The sequence below is a fragment of the Quercus robur genome, chromosome 8 (assembly GCF_932294415.1).
Source record: "Quercus robur chromosome 8, dhQueRobu3.1, whole genome shotgun sequence".
Lineage (NCBI taxonomy): Eukaryota > Viridiplantae > Streptophyta > Magnoliopsida > Fagales > Fagaceae > Quercus > Quercus robur.
Genome location: NC_065541.1, coordinates 14,009,010 through 14,026,080, shown reverse-complemented (window position 1 = coordinate 14,026,080; position 17,071 = coordinate 14,009,010). Strand labels below are relative to the sequence as shown.

The 17,071-nt window shown below is 31.1% G+C and overlaps 1 protein-coding gene and 2 non-coding genes across 3 annotated transcripts; 1 reads left to right on the top strand and 2 right to left on the bottom strand.

Annotated features, from left to right (window-relative positions):
• Window positions 1–232: 232 nt before the first annotated feature.
• TRNAA-UGC (transfer RNA alanine (anticodon UGC)) lies at window positions 233–305 on the bottom strand. The gene has a single exon. It is a non-coding gene; the product is annotated as a tRNA-Ala (tRNA).
• Window positions 306–2,020: 1,715 nt separating this feature from the next.
• TRNAG-CCC (transfer RNA glycine (anticodon CCC)) lies at window positions 2,021–2,091 on the top strand. The gene has a single exon. It is a non-coding gene; the product is annotated as a tRNA-Gly (tRNA).
• A 10,018-nt stretch (window positions 2,092–12,109) lies between these two features.
• Window positions 12,110–13,087, bottom strand: LOC126694696 (vascular-related unknown protein 4-like). The gene is made up of 3 exons (XM_050391096.1): window positions 12,686–13,087; window positions 12,505–12,567; window positions 12,110–12,342 (listed from the first exon to the last, which is right to left on the bottom strand). The coding sequence occupies exons 1-3, from the start codon at window positions 13,022–13,024 to the stop codon at window positions 12,211–12,213; spliced, it is 534 nt and encodes a 177-aa protein (XP_050247053.1). The 5' UTR covers window positions 13,025–13,087; the 3' UTR covers window positions 12,110–12,210.
• Between the last annotated feature and the right edge of the window lie 3,984 nt (window positions 13,088–17,071).

The window sequence follows — 17,071 nt, the reverse complement described above, 5'->3', positions numbered from 1 at the left end:
AAGAATGGTGCTTGGAATACTCCAAAACTCAGAAATCTTGTGTCTGCTTAGAAGAAGAGGAATTTGCAACAACCTAATAGTTTGCTATATGTACTCAAAAAATATATATATATATATATTAGTTTGCATATATGATGATGAGAGTGCAGTAAAGCCCAAAACTACAAGAACCCATAATAAAGCCCATTCAAAACTACAATGAACATAGGAAAAAAAAAAGGTAGTCACAAGATGGAGATGCGGGGGATCGAACCCCGTGCCTCTCGCATGCAAAGCGAGCGCTCTACCATTTGAGCTACATCCCCATTGACGAGTTATTTCTGTTTTATAATCTTCAAATTAGCATGTAATTTCAGCCCTTCTAGCTGCCTTTCAGAAACATGCATATTTGTGAGATCATCTTTATTTTAATTTTTTTAATTTTTTAATAGCTGCTTTTATCTGCAGAAAGTTCTATCCCATATGAAAAAAAACCCTTAGGAATAGTGTGTAAACGAAAAGTCACAAATTAACTTTAGCTCTTCAGATTATCACAAAATGAATGTAGATTATTATACCAAAGCTAATCTTATTGCCATTTTGGATGGAGAAAGTGGAGAAATTATATGATCCTCATGGTGGACCATGTCACTTGTCCACCATTCCATTAAAAGATTCCCACTTATTTAAAATTGCTGAGTCAATAATTAGTTTCTGTTTAAAAAAAATTTATAACTCAATAATTTTGAATAGGTGAAAGTCTTTTAGTGGAATGGTGGATCACGTCACCTGTCTATCATGAGTACCTTATAATTTCTCGAGAAAGTGAGAGAGGGTAAAGAGTAGAGTTAAAACTAAAGATAGTCGTCAATTATTTTCTTAAGCATGTATTTATCTTACATATACTTTTGTAGTTAATTGGCATTTATGATTGATTATAAGGGGTCTAGCTTGCCTCTCGTTTAAAACTCTCCATTTTTTTATTTTTTATTTTTTTTTATTTTAAAAGTAGATAAATTTTACTACATGTTTATAAACTGATGTGGTAATGAATGTAAATCATGTGATTGGTGGACTTAAACAACCTAAAAAATGAATGTTTGAATACTTTTTAATTTTTTTTTTTTGGAGAAAATGTTTGAATAATTTTCTATGAGCGGTCACATGTTAGTTTAATATGTATGCCCCATCTAATAAAATTTACAGTGATGTTAGGATACTACACACTACATAGAGCTCACAAGCTAATGTATCACCAATCACAAAAAATACATTTCAAAATTCATTTATTAGGTTTTTAAAAATCTACCAGTCATATTCATTTCCATGTTTAGTTTGTAAACTTCATGCAATAATTTTAATCCTAAAACTTATAACTAACAACACTCTATATTGGAAAATGCTAAAGGCATTACAAATTTTACTACATGATGCGGTAATATGTGTGATTGGTGGGTTTTGATCACCTAATAAATAAATGTTTAAATTGTTTTTTGGTGATCAGTAACATATTTATTGATTTGTAAGTTCTATGTCAATAAAATTTGTAGAATCCTTGATGCTAGGGATGCAACGATTTTTACTACATATACTTTACAAATTAATGTATCACCAATCACAAAAAACTAAATTGATATTCATTTATTATATTATTAAAATCTATCAATCACATTCATTGTTACATTAGTTTGTAAACTTTATTGAGTAAAATTTGTAGGGATAAAATTTTGAGACAATACTTTAGGTGCAGTATATTAGATTTTCAATTAAATTCTAACATATATGCATTAACCAATAAAACACAAATAATAGTCATTTTCGAGTACAATTTAATTCAATACAATTTTTTTTTTTTTTTAAATTAGGGAATATAAATTACTACATCTCAGATACTTTACACTAAATTTTAGTGTATACAAAAAAAAAATTGCTTAAGCATTTCCATACTATATTTATCTTGAAAAAACAGAAAAGAAAAGCCACTATTGAATGGAGATCAGTAGCGGTAGACAAATAGAAACTTAGACAGAACGACCGAAATGCGCATCTGGTGTAGTGGTATCATAGTACCCTCCCACGGTACTGACCGGGGTTCGATTCCCCGGATGCGCATTTGTTTTTTGTTTTTTGTTTTTTTTAAATTTCAAATATTTCATCTCTCTTCAAATTTCATGCATTTAAAATCCACGAAATTCAGGCTTATATAACCTCTTCCAAAGAGTCTAGTGAAGAATGTGTTTAACATGATGTGAGGGACAACATCAAGGACTTTGACTTTTGAGTGATTTTAGTTAAATTGTTTTAATTCTCTCATTATCTCTTTTGTACCATTTTCATGCGTTCAAAATACACGACATTCAGGCTTAATTTAACCTCTTCCAAAAGTTTAAACCTTGAATGGTCTATTGAAGAATGTGTTTGACGTGTTGAGAGGGACGATATATATCTTACGTCATGAGGAGTCAAGGAATCTTAAAATGATTTTAATTGGATTGCTTTGTGTTGGTGGCCACCAGAGGTTGGCACAAAAGTTCAAATGGGGCCAGGAAAATATATACGTTCTATATCAATCAACAATCAACAATCATATGGATTCAGGAATTTTGTTTAGGGAGTCATTAAATAATTTAAATAAAAAAGAACTTGAATATATCAAATTATCGACAAAATAAAATTAATACATGAAGTTTTATAATTTTCTTCTACAAGTTTTTAAATTTCAAATTGTTATATGATAGTTTGTTATGAATATCTATGCCAAATGTGGGTAGCTATGACTATGAGGCTATGACTATTTTATTTTGTTAAGTTTATCTAACATTTTAATTTTTATGTAGTTGTTATTATCTATTTGTTATTGTTTTTATAAAATATTTTAAACTAAATGACTAAACTAAACTCATTAGCTTTGTATTAATTATTGAGGCACACAACCACACTCATTCATATATAAACTTATACACTTTGTGTCTACTTAACCAGCCAAATGCTTGGATAATCACTAATTTTATAATTTTTTTCTTAAATTTTACTAACTTTATAAAAAAAGTTATTATAACATGATAACAATACACACACATGTAACAAATCATCTCTATTTCCTAATTATTAAATTATATAAATTTATATTATATTTATATTGTACACACAAATGTCCACAGACATCATAATTCACACAAATAGCATTATAACAAAAAGTAATATACACTATCAATGTTAGACACACTCACACACATTATATAAATTTATAAAAAAGAGTGATACTTACAATTCACAAGCACAAACTCTTTACTCTTAGAGTTAGAAACACTTGTAATAAGGGTGTGCAAAATTTAAGTCAGGGTGTGCAAAAATATTTTTAAAAATAAATTAAAGTATTAAACTAATTTTTTTTTTTATATATATAATTTTTTTTTTTTGGAAGTCAGGGGGTTCATTTGAACCCCCTGAATATAGAATAGCGCCGCCCCTGTCAATCAAAGTGTATCCAGATTGCTATGTGTCGACTACCATGTCTTAATTTGTGCGTAAGCGACAATTTACCATGTGCAGACTGTCCCATTGAAGCATACAAATTGTCTCTAAAAGCTGTTGATGTGGGGGAGCATTGCCGACTATTTGTAACATGTAGGGACTTGGGATTGAAAATGTGAGCTAGCTAGCTGCGTGAATGTTCTTGGCAAAAAACCTAGCACATTGGTTTACAAAACTATCATTCGTGAAAATTACACGCTTGAGTCCAACATATTGTGACATTGATGGCTATATATTCAAACATGGCATTTTGATTCTTGATTCTTGAATACATATATACACACACACACACACAAATGGGCAAATCGAATTGGAACTTCAACCGAGTAAAGTAATGTTTCAATCGTCAAATCAAAGCTAGCATTAGTAGTATTGAAATTTTCATCACAGTTGGTAGAACCTCTTTACTTAGCATGCAGTTAGAGCTTGACTTTATGAGATCATGATGATTGTGTTAGTGCAATATTTCATTAATTAAGGAATCCCAGTTAAGTAAAGTAAGCGATAAGCTTTAACTTCCTAAATTTTGAAGTTAATTAGGTGCTACAGTACATTTTAGATATGGTCATTGTAGCGTGTCACTGAATTAATGAAGGTTTGAGATGCTTAATTTTCTTTGTGAATTAAGTAAAATACCTTTCCTCTTTTAGAAAACTTTCAAATGCAATCTTGTCAAACCTGGCTATATATATCCAACTCCGGTCATGAGGTTTCATGACTATCAAATATCAACCCACACATTTAATTCTATATATGCACAGAAGTCTCCTCAAGTTGAATATAGACTGACCAAATTGTATTTCAAGTCCTCAAACCAAATTCTCAAATTCACCAGTTAATCAAGGCTATCAAGCATGAAAATGATGAGCTTGACTTAATTTAAAAGATGATGATAGTTTGGTAGCGTGACAAAGCCCTTCCCTCGAAATTTCAATGTTAGGTAATAACATCATTAATGCATATGCATGTGGGTTTAGCCATGAATTTCATTTGCTTAATCATGAAGCGAGGATAGTTCTCTATATAGAATGAATTTTCTAATGGCTACGTACCCTACCCAAGTATGAAGTATCCCTCCTAATTATTATTTATTTTTTTTGAAATTTTATTAATACCAACCTGTACCTTAACATTTGAATATGCTTTACTAACGAAAAATAAAGCATATGCTCAAAATTATCCCCAATTTTCATATAGACTTAAATAAAAAGTTGCTGTTCTGGCTCCTAAAAATGACATATGACCTTCCCTATATGCCGTCTTTCCCAGTTGGATTAATGGAAGAATCCTCAAAAAAAAGAAAAAAAAGAGCTGAAGCATGGAAAGTGTTATGCAAATTAGCCAAAGGATTCTAATAAAAAACAGAAATACACACACACCCACCCAAGAAACACACAGCATATAAAAATATATTTGCTTTACATGCTTGCATCCATAAAGGAGAGGAAGATGAACTCTACCAAACTCATTAAGGATTACTAACGCTCAAAAGTTCTGTAAGTTCATTAAGGATTACGAAACTCATCAAGTGCTCTATGTTGTTACATATTTTTAGGGTTTTACACAGGAGAAATATACATTGCGGTTGGGGCTTCTAAACATTAGTGATGTAAATTAAAGTGGAAGCATGATAGGGCTAGCTATCATTCTAGCTAAATACAAACCTTTAAATTCATAAGGTTTTCCTTGAATCTACAAAGACAGGGATGGACCTACACTAGGGCAGAGGGGGGCCATTGCCCCCCACCCCCCGTCCCCCAGTTAAAAAAAAAATAATAATATAAAAAAATTAAGATTTGCCCTTAAAAAAAGAAAAAAAAAAAATATATATATATATATATATATTTGTCTCTCCTCCTCTAAAATATGTAGATATTGACCTACAAGAAAATAAATAAATAAATAAAATTCATGCCCCTTTAACTACAAAAACAAAATAAAAAAATAAATATGGACTAAATAAAAATTGCTCACAAAATAAGAAACACTTATTTTGTATGTTATACTTGGTTGATGTGTTTTATAACATGAAATGTTTAAGAAATACTTATTTTGTATGTAGTATTTTGTTGAATATAAAATAGATGTTAGTTTTTATTTTCATAATTTTTTTTTAGTTTTAAGTTTTGACCCCCCTAGGTATGAATCCTGGTTCCGTCCTTGTATAAAGAAGAACTCTAGAATCCACAAAATAATTGAAAATAATTTGATTGAAATTTTATTATCATAATAGACTTCTTATTTTCATTTTATAGATTGAATGCCCATTTTTTAGGTTCTAGAATATTTTTTTCCAAATAAAAATGTTTCTAAACATATTCTACTTTATAGAGTATTGTGGGGACTATGGCCTAAAGTAATGAGTTGGGCCTTGGGCCCGTCCGAGGATGCAGCTTGTCTGAGGAGGCAACGTGGCTTAAGCGATCCACGTTAAGCCTTATCACGGGAAACAAAGAAAAAAGGTCCGAGGAGGAATTCTTCCTCGGACACTGAAAATCCGAAGCAGAGGTACGTCCAAGCCACTAAAGCACATCCCCTAAATACATGAAAATGAAGGAAACACAAAATATCTAAACAAAAGCTGCCACCACCACATTAAATATACTACAGCTACTTTCCTAGCCACATTAATGTGGAGAAGACCCTTGAACAGTGTTACCTTGACTACCACAACTCACAAAGGACTGAAAGAGGTGTCTGATGTGATAGATACTCAAGTGGAGGCTTGGATGATCAACAAGTGTAAAACCTAGATGATAAAGAAGGGCCTATATAATGTATAGAAGCCCCTATAAGAAGGGGACGGAAAAAAGAAGGTAGAGTACTGTAGCATGCAAAGGAACCTTAATGTACTAGTCTATATACATCAATTAAGTTTTTAGTCTCCTCAAACCGTGAGATCTTTCAACGCAATGGCTTTTGTTCTTGTTCATGTGTTCCTTTATCTCATGCAAGCCTCTGTTTAACTTATCTAAACTTAGTTCTTTAACCCCTACTCTATAGAATTCATTATGTTGGGCTTTTTTGGACCAAGACTTCACAAGATAGGGGTTTGGGCTCCAAACTATGTCCCCACAAGTATCATAATAGGACTCTAATTTTGATTAAACAACTTAATTTTGACTAAACAATGTTAAAAGCACAATAAATCAATTTAATAAAATCCTAAATCCTATAACTATGAAAATAACATTGAATTAACAAATTAACAAGTGATAAACATTAACTCTATGTTTTGTCTTACATCAAACTCTTCCACTTAAATAAAACTTGACCCCGAGTTTTCGTTTGGAAATTGAAATCTCCTGTTCAAAATAAAAAGATACTTCAAATACTTGACAATCTTCACAGCTTGTTTGGAACTATTTTTCCCAATTTGAATAATCTAAAATTTCTTCTTTTCACTTTTTGGTTGATTTGCACAATTAACCCCATTAAGTATTCAAGACAAAATTGCAATTTTTTACTCTCAGAAAATCAATGAACCTTTATGTGATGTCAATAGAATATTCCCAAGACTTGAGGATTATAAGTTCACGCTAATATTTAACTTTAACAAAATCTTCCACAAAATTTCTAACAATTTCCAGCTTATTCTCCTCAATCAACTATATTTTTCTCTTTAGCCTCTTCAATGGCTTCTTGCAATATATTACTGTGTGAGCGTTTGGATTCAGCGGAATGCTGAATCCCGCGTCTCACGTTTTCCTTTTTTTTTTTTTTTTTTTGCTTTCACACGTTTAAGGGAGCAAAATTTACTATTCATGAGACAAATTTTATTGTTCACACACTGTTCCATCACTGTTCATCATTGTAGTAGCACTCTTCATACATTAAAAAATATTAAAAATGGGTCCCACGGCACTATTCACACATTTAAAAATTATTTTGCTACAGTATTTTCAGTTTTCAGTTTTCAATTTTCAGTTTCAGTAACAATAAGTTCAATCCAAACGAACGACTATTTTGGTCTTTAATCATGACTTGTACTTGTGACGGGATTTTATCATATTCAACATTTTTGATACTTTCTTCAAAAATTGGTTTGGCATTATAAAAGCATGTCATTTCATAATTAAACGTGTCGATTGATAGGCCAGCCATGAGCACAATCTCTAGATTATTATCCCCACCTTTTTCACGAGCATGTTTGGCATTCAAATCCAAATTGATGATATGTATGTTGTGAATTTTAATTTGTGGAATCCACGATTCAATATCTCACTCTTACTTGAATTGCCATCCTAAGGGCTTGCACCCCATGATTGTTGTCATAAGGTGGCTATCTGTCATTGTCTTTCACCATATCAGAACTCTAGCAAGCTATAATAATAATAGATGGGGAATGGAAACACAGTAAGAATGCTAGCAAGCTATAATAATAATAGATGGGGGAATAGGAACACAGTAAGGTTAGATGTTGTTCACGGAAACTCTAAAATTCATAAGGGGTTTTTTAAATTCACAAGAAAGAAATTTGGAATTCACTGGGAGATAGAACTTGAATTGATTATTAGTAATAGAATTTTTATTTTGTTTTATATATTGAACACATATTTATAATTTTAAAAATGCTCAAGAATCCTTATTTTTCAAGTAAAAATATTTCTAAACTGGATCTAATATTTGGAACAGCACAATGGGATTCTAATTTGACTAATAAAGTATTTAAAACATTTTTTTTTTTTTTTTAATTTGAGATAGAAATTTTACTTTAGTATAATTTAAGTGTATTTTTTTTATAAAGTTCATGTGTGTAAAGTTCTCTTCTAGAGACTTGAATCCTGACCTTTGCCTATCCCACTTCACAATAATTTATATTTATAGAGTGATTATTATGCCGAGAGTACATGATTGTAGCATTTGAAACATTTAAAACCAAGCAAATAAAACTCTGAATTCTAAATTAGGAAAACAGATTATATATATTAACAAATTAACTCCATATAAAATCCTACATCAATTAGTACAGATGCCAAACCCTAACTCCTGGCACAAGCAAGTGCATATATGCCTAACACATGCACTTATATAACTCTCGTGCGTGTTGCACAATGGTTCTAGAATGGCTTCAGCAGTCAGCACAGTTCAGCTGACAGCTGTGCTATGTTTGAAAAACAGGATTAATGTAATCATCAAAATTTAGGGCAGTCAGAATTGAGCTTCTTTATGCACTTCATGTAGTCTCTTTTCTACACTGCGGTTTGACTGACTAGGATATATTTGAGGCATGCATGGGTACTGGACCCTCTACACGTAAGACCTGTTCCTCATTCAAGATTTGTATACCAATTTGCAAATAAGTGACAAAACGAAACTTTCAAAAGTCCTTGGGGTGGAACATTAATGACTCACAAAAGATACTTTAGCCTTATTTCTTTTATTTATCCAATTTCAGGTGAAGAAAAGTGCCTAGGATCGATCAAAGTCCCCTAGAAGCTTAGTCAGAGCACTCACAATGGCTTAAACAAAGCACCATTTAAAGTCTATATGGTCAATAGACCCAAATAATGACTACTCACACTGGATAAGCAAACCATTAATTAAAAAAATAAAATTTGAGCTACAGTGATTATCCAAAAATAGTAACGTACGTTGTAGCTTAGACATCTCTCTCTCTCACACACAATGACACACATAACCTCTGCTCAACCTAAAGGTCTCTCATCGCCCACATCCAATGCGATTGTGTTGTGACCACCTTCAATCGATCAAGCCAAAACCATGGAACTCAGCTGTTGCCGTTTAAATCCTCCATAAACCTATCCATTGTGAATTCCACCGCAAACCACATGCCGTTTCAAAACGGTAAATTTTGTTGAAGCTATGTTTGCTTGGTGATGTACTTATATATTATATTAACCCTTCAATTGGAAATTCTCAGTGTTAACTTCTCAACAAGTGGCATAAGAGTCTATCATAGTTTTTGGTAAGGTGTTTAAGCTCTCTTTCATAGTTGGAGAGAGACAAGACAGACCCATAAAGCTCACACAAATTGATCTTTGAAGAAAGGTCTAACAAAGGAGCATTACTCATAGTGCTAGATCAAAAAGAACAGTGTAGCATGAGATTCCCACAAACATGGAAGTGCGGTTGGTTCCCATAGATGAATGTGTGGGGTTGACATATAGTTTTTGTGAATAACGTACAAAAGACTCATAAATGACATATTGGTGAAGGAAAAAACCCATAGGCATCAGAGAGCTAATAGGATTTGGTAGTCATGGCTCGTAGATATGTCTCTAAGCTCACAAAGATACAACTACTCATACGTGATATAAAGATTGTTGGGTATATACGTGTGAGTCAAATTTCACATTAATTAATAATAATAAAAGTTAAGCGATTTCCCTATATATTATATTGACTGCTCAATTGAAATCTTTCCAGTACTTGATGAGAAAATTTTGGAAAATATAAAAGGAACTTGCAATTTTTTTTTGAGTTCTCGATTTTATTGAAAGAAATTTACAGCTACATTAACTAAAATGAAGTAACATGAGATTTTGTTTAATTGCAAAGAAAATTTGAGGGAAATTTTTTTTTGTACGTACATTTGCAAATTTTATTGTTTTGTGAAGAGTGGTGAGGGGAGAGGGTTTTGGTGAAGGTTTGGAAGTGTGGCTGGGGAAGGAGAGAGAAACTGATAAATGTAAGGGAAGAGAGAGGGAAAGTACTGAAAGAAAATTTTAAAATATTCAAGAAATATATTTTAATAAAATAGAGAGAAAAAAATAAATAAAGAATTTGATATGGAATATATCATGTATTTTAGTGTGACTTTGCAATATAGAAAAAGTGGTTTTTTTAAATTAATTAATTATTTTTATTTTATTTTATTTTTTATGTTCAATTTTGCCTAAGCCATTGTGAGTGCTTTGAACCAACAACTCCAACTCAACAAAAAGTTTGGCCATGTGTGCAGCTTACCAAAAGCATCTAGATAATCATTACCAAAATATCTATATTTTACGTTTAATTATCGTTTGATTTTTTTAAATATTTTTTTATATATAGTTGAAATCAACGCATGGTTCGTCAGTGTGACTTCATCCACAAGAGCAAGTGGCTAATAACCTACAGACATGATAAAATAGGGTTACAAAAATTATAATTATATATATATATATATATATAATAATCCTATGCAGTGCGAATTTCTTAAATACCCATGGAATGTATAACAAGAGGTGTTGCCCTCATTCTGTTTCACTCTACTCTATTCTGCTACACACATAAGGCTCCAAGCAAGCAGTTTAGAAACAAATATAAACCTACTCCAAGACACATACACCATGCCAATTTTTTTTTAAGTTTTAATTTGCTACTTTGAGTACTTTTTTGAATGTTACAACTTTCAAGTTTCAAACATTGTATTTGACGCTTCCAGTGACTTTGGTTTCTTTTTTTCAAACCAAAACCGGTTTTGGAGTGAAAAAAGAAGAAGAAGAAGTAGTAGTGTTCCTTATAATGGTATTTTATAATCGTTAGTTTGAATGATTGGGGCTTGGAAATTTCAACCCAAAGGTAATAGCAATGTTGCAAAGTATAAAATTTGTTCAGATGGACACCAACTTTAGTACGGAATGCCTATGGAAATTAATGCTTGTACGAATAATCAAAAACGTATGTCATGGTAGAAACTTTAAACCGCTAGCTTCTAGCCGGAGGTCTATCCTGACTTCCAAGGTAAGTAGGTAACCATCTTAAAATCTTGTTCCAAAAAAAAGTAATATTAAAATTATCTTTCTTTCAAGAATTATGTTAAAAATGTTTTTAGAGTAATTTTTAATAAATTATACTAAGAAAGTTTTGATATTATTATTATGGAAAATATAAAAAATTCTTAATAAAATTAATTATTTTATTATCTTTTCATAATTTTTTTTTTTAAAATAATTCATAAACTAATGTCTTTAGAGTATTCTTTAACATTTTTTTTTTATACCATATCATATTTCTAATTAAATTATCTTTCCATTCCACTTGTTTTATATATATATATATATTTATTACTTTATTTTTTCTTAATGGATATCTTAATCTGGGAGTGAGAGTCTAGTTGTCAAGCATCTCATCTGTCTCGCTTTAATGTTTGGGTTTGAGTCATGCGGGATGCATTAGTACTGAGATTGGCGAACTCATTTAGTGTGAGGATTGAACTGGTTACCGTTAGAAGTGACTTGCTCTCAAAATTCTGTTTTTATTTATTTATTTAGCCAAATAAAAAAAATAGATATCTAAAATGAAAATAAGACATTGTAATAATATCTCTGCGACATTATTTGTGGTTTCCTTTTATTATTTTTATTTATTTTTATGTGATATCTGGTTTCCTTAATGAGAAGAATAAGAGTTTGAAACTTTGAATCCTTACTCTTCACTCGTTGGAAGAATTGAATTAGTAACAAAAAGAAAACAAAAACAACTTAAACTGCCTTTGCTTGTTCTGCAATAAATTGCGGCTCTCAATATATAGTTGGAGATAATAAAATAGTTGCTCTTGAATTCTTTATATACGGCAACATTTTAGCAAGAGATAATAAAAAAGTTGCTCTTGAAAATTCGTTATATACAGCAACATATTAGCAGGAGATAACAAAATAATTGCTCTTGATTAATTTCGATATACACAGCAACATTTTAGCATGATTTTTTTTTTCATGCATAGAGAGATGTACGGATGATTATTTGGAATCAACCAAAATAATTAACTAGCATAGACAAAGGAACTAAGCAAAGACCCCTTTTCTTCAGTTCTGTGCAGTCACTATCTCTCCCACTTGGGCCACTTCTCTCATCTATCTGTCCTGAAACACTTCTTTTCTCCTATAAAAACAATATACAAAACAAAACCAGAATTTTAGGTAAAAAAAATGTATAAATCATTCACTATCAGCTGTAACGAACAGTACAGAAGATATATATAGCCATATAACATAAATTATATATCCAGATAATCCATGAAAAATAAAAAGTAAAAAAATTTACCTGAGATATGCCTGTATTATTATTCCTTATTGCATTCATATCCATCTCAGCCAGGTTACAAACCTATTGAAAAAAATGGCAAAATTAACAAAATAAAAAATTGTTCCCTGATGTAGTTAACTTTAAAATCTAGAGAATGAGAAATATATAGAAAAGGAAACGAAATAAAAAAAATTCTTACCTTGGGACTATTTACAGGAGAACTAGCAGTATCCTCTAAAGCATCATCAACCAAAACTCCTTTAGCTTTTCTCTTCTTGAAGCTCAGTCTTTTACTACTACTTTTAACCATAGCCAAGCCCCCATCTCTCTCAATACTTTCATACCTTTTTCCAGCCAAAGAAGCAGCATCAGAAACCAAAGAAGGGCTTTCTAAACCAAGAGAGCTATAACTGTATTCGTTGTTGTTATTGGCTAACAAGTCTTCGAAGTACATAGTCCAACCACTCTCCTCAGCAGGCTCAGAGGTTCTTTCTTTGGATATGAGGGATTTTCTCATAGAATTCATTGAGTTTTCCATCTGTAAAGCTAGGAGAGGATACAAAGAAAGAGAAAAGGAGGTTTGGTGGCTGAACTGCCCTCTTGAGAAAGAATATATACTAGTAGAGAGAAAAACAATACAAAATTTAAGAATGGTGAATCACATGAATTTGGAATATTGGCGCGTGGGCCATAGGAAGTTGGGGGAAGTTAAACTTAATGCTTAAGAGAGAGAGAGAGAGAGAGAGAGAGAGAGAGAGTTTGACATTTGTGATCCAAGATTAGATATGCATAATGCAACACGAATTCAAATCTTCTGTCTCACTTTTCCTGCTCCACTTTATACTCCACCAATAAAAACTTGTCATATGTTCATTTAACTAATTAAATACTACTATTATTGACTTATTAATACTACCATTATTAATTAATGATAGTAATTAATTAATTAGGTGAACGCGTGACAAGTTTTTATTGATAGAGTATAAGGTGAAACGGGAAAAGTGGGACAAAAAATTTGGATTTAATGCAGCAACATAGGTTTGCCAAAGTTTTTGTAGGGTGGACTTAACCTTTCACTAAATGTGTTGAATAAGCCACTTAAGTCATTAATTTAAAGTGACTTTTGACCAGTTCTTTGGTTATTTTGTTACTGTTAACCCCAGGAGAATTTTTTCACTTCTGCTTCAATTATTCCATATGAAATCTATTGTTACATTACATTTCTTGATTTTTAAACAAGATTCCATTCTAGACATACATATTCAGACCATGAGCAGTAGTAGTTATTAATTATTATGCCATTGAACCTGCTCAAAAATAAGAACCTGCTCTTATATATCACCCATGCCGCTACTACCTACCATAATTTTAACTTAAACTAATTCAAAGGGTATATTAATAGAACAATTCTTCCAAGAGCACTATCGTTGAAAATGCATATAACTAATATATATTTTTTCGGCTTATCAATTAAAATATTAGCTAACCATATTAACTGCTTTGTACATTAGACCATCAAAAGATACTGCTCAGCCGTTTGTTAGACTTTTGATTTTTGATATTTTATTTTAATTATTCCTATGAGTTCAAACTTATAATGTTAAAACTCCTATTGGTTTGAATTATAGAGAAATTTTATTTTCTTTTAATCAAAAGCGATTTGAGAAATTAGATCTTAGTTTTTTGTACGTCCTAATTAACTGATTTTGGAAATCCTAAAAAGTTTTATGTCAAATTAATTGAGAAAAAACAACACAGGTGATCATTATATATAGGAGGCATATATGATCTCATGATAACTAATCTTATAGTACATAATTTGTTACAATTCTATATAGAGAAATGATATGTCTACAACATTTTTACAACAAATCCTAAGTGACAGGTTGTTATTGATTGTTATTGTTAGGGCAAAAAAGTAATCTTAGTGTTAGTTTCAAATTTGAACCAATAACAACTAACCACCTGTGATTTGTTGTAAAAATATTGTAGACGTAGCATCCTCTTCTATATAATTGAAAATGAAAGAGTTTAAAATCACTACTTTTTAGATCAGACTTTAGAATCCCATAAATTCAGGGAATTGAGATATCAGGAGATCGATTTTCAAACTTTTATAATATTAGTCAACCGAAAATTCATAATTTTGTTAACTTCAATTCTCACATTAAATTCCTGCAAGTTGAAAGCCTAATTGAATTCGCAATCACATAGGGTCAAAATTCAGTGTTTTGGTACAAGATATTTGTAACTCCTTGTGTTTGAGTGAAAGCCAATTTTTCCTAATTCTAGCATCTTTTAATGTCAATTGCGAGTGATTAAGAATTGATAGAATCTGGTTCAAGATCGAATTTGACTTCGTGGATTAGAGAACGCGTTCGGAAATGTCTTACTTTTAAGAGGAGTTAATGTAGAGAATACAAGTAATAATGAAAAATGAAAATAGGTGATTGAAATAAAAGTTGATAAGTGCTAAGATTCAATTCTAAGTTATTTCCAATGTCATTGGATCTCAAAATACTAAAACAGGCTGTAAATAATTAAATATATTAATTCAAAGTCTAACTCATTTGAAGCAAACTAAATTTGAAAAAATTTGAAGGTTCAAAATAAATGAATCAAAGCCTAAACTATATCATACTAACATCAATCTAATTTGAAGCAAACAAATTTTAGATCAAACGAGACTAACAACCAAATACTTGAAACAAACTTAAGTACATATGCTTAAACTTAAACTAAATCACAAAGTTACAAGGAAAGACTTACAAGCGTAAATTCTCCACTAATAAGTCCTATCACCTACAAGATGATCTCTAGAAAACTAAATTACAATGATCTCAGATTTTATCTCAATAAGTTTTTTGGATTGTTTGCGATGTCTTTTTCTTAAAACCAAGCTTCTTATTTATGCTTGAGGCTTTAATGATTTTTGTCAATTACGTCTTTCATGTGTTGCTTTCTCATTGAGCTTCAAGGACATTTGTCAAATTGATAATAGGTGGTCGTAACTTCCCATCCCTACTTTGAATTTTACTGGAAATAGAGAAATTAAGGATCTCCCAACGGAAATCGATCTCTCCCTTAGAAACCTAGTACACAATGTGCGGTAGCGAATCGGGCTTGAAAAAGAAAGAAATTCATATAATATTCATGTCCAAGACTTTTTTTTTTTTTTTTTGGAAAAAAAAATTCCCTAGCTATAACAAGGCATTAGGCATTGTTTGTTGAATTAATAGAACATGTATATAACTGCCTTTAATTGCTTCGAAACTGACTAAGTTAACAACACTTGTCTTCATTGTTGGTGTTGTTTTTGATTTTAAACACCATTACCAGGACTGCCACATCAGTTTCAACTTTTACAATTATACGCTCCTTATTGCTCCATTAGTTTTTTTTTTTGGGCTAATGACGGTATCTATATTTCTTTAAGCACTTTACTATTCTTTTGGGTATATATAGTCATCAAATTCACACACACCAAATAAACAAAGAAAAAAATTCCTCAAAAGTGATATTGGTCATAGATTTCAAACGCAAGCCCTCGTGAATCTTATATAAGACCTTTTAAATCACTCATCCAATCCCTTACGTTCCTTTGAAATCAACTTTGTTAATGATCCCACGAGGCATATATAGAAAATTTTACGTTCTCGCACTATCTCTTGAGATTGAGAAATGCTTTTGGTCACCACGTTGATCAATTCGAAGTTCTTCTAGCTCATCCGTCGAAGTCAAACACTGGGGTCCCATCATGAATGGAATAATAATGTACATTGAGGGTTATTGACTTCAGCTGAAAACAAACATAAAATAAAAGTATATAAAATTAAAAACGTATTTGGAAGACAAAAGTAGCTTATGACTTTATAAGGAGCTCGTTACGTACCTACTATTGTTTAATGACTTGTTTGGTGTTTGCTGACGTTCATTTAATTATTCTAATAGCTTTGAGGGTCCCAAATTCTAGTATGTGTCACCCATATTAGAGTGCAGTATGATTGGTTCTTTTTTTAAAAAATTAAAAAAAATAAACTTTACACCTCATGGGGATGCAAAACCCACTTATTTAAATTCGAAACATGTAAACAAATATTCCTTATTCTCTGATCATGTGGTTTTACGGTAACGTACGTGGTAGAAAATGAAAGACAAGAAAGTTCATAAGTTAACAAATTGAATTTAGAAAGAGTCATGTTATTTTCTATTTCACTGTGAAGATAAAATATATACTGAAAATGCCACTTACTATTGTGCTCGTGGTTCAATAATGCTTTTCATTAAAATTTTATATATTTACTATAATATGAAATCCTACATTCATTTGTCAGAATTCAGCAATCATATGAGATGGAATCATGGAAATATATTCCTAAGGGAGAGCATGCGTTATGATAGTGCTAAATTTTCCTCATATATTCTTACCAAGAATACAATTAAAATTTTATCCTAACCTCCTCAATTAATATTAAATTAACCGCTATGCATCCTCAATTGCATATGTGCAAAGAGCAATATATTTTTGTTTAATAATTTCATAATTATAATGGAGGAGAGAAGATTTGATTCATAAATGTTTTCA

Excerpts from the sequence above, each read along its gene's own strand:
- LOC126694696 (XM_050391096.1), bottom strand. The coding sequence starts at position 13,024 with ATGGAAAACTCAATGAATTCTATGAGAAAATCCCTCATATCCAAAGAA. Across the intron at positions 12,568-12,685 it reads CTCCTGTAAATAGTCCCAAG|GTTTGTAACCTGGCTGAGAT; the intron begins GTAAGAATTTTT and ends TTTTTTCAATAG. Across the intron at positions 12,343-12,504 it reads ATAATACAGGCATATCTCAG|GAGAAAAGAAGTGTTTCAGG; the intron begins GTAAATTTTTTT and ends TTGTTTTTATAG.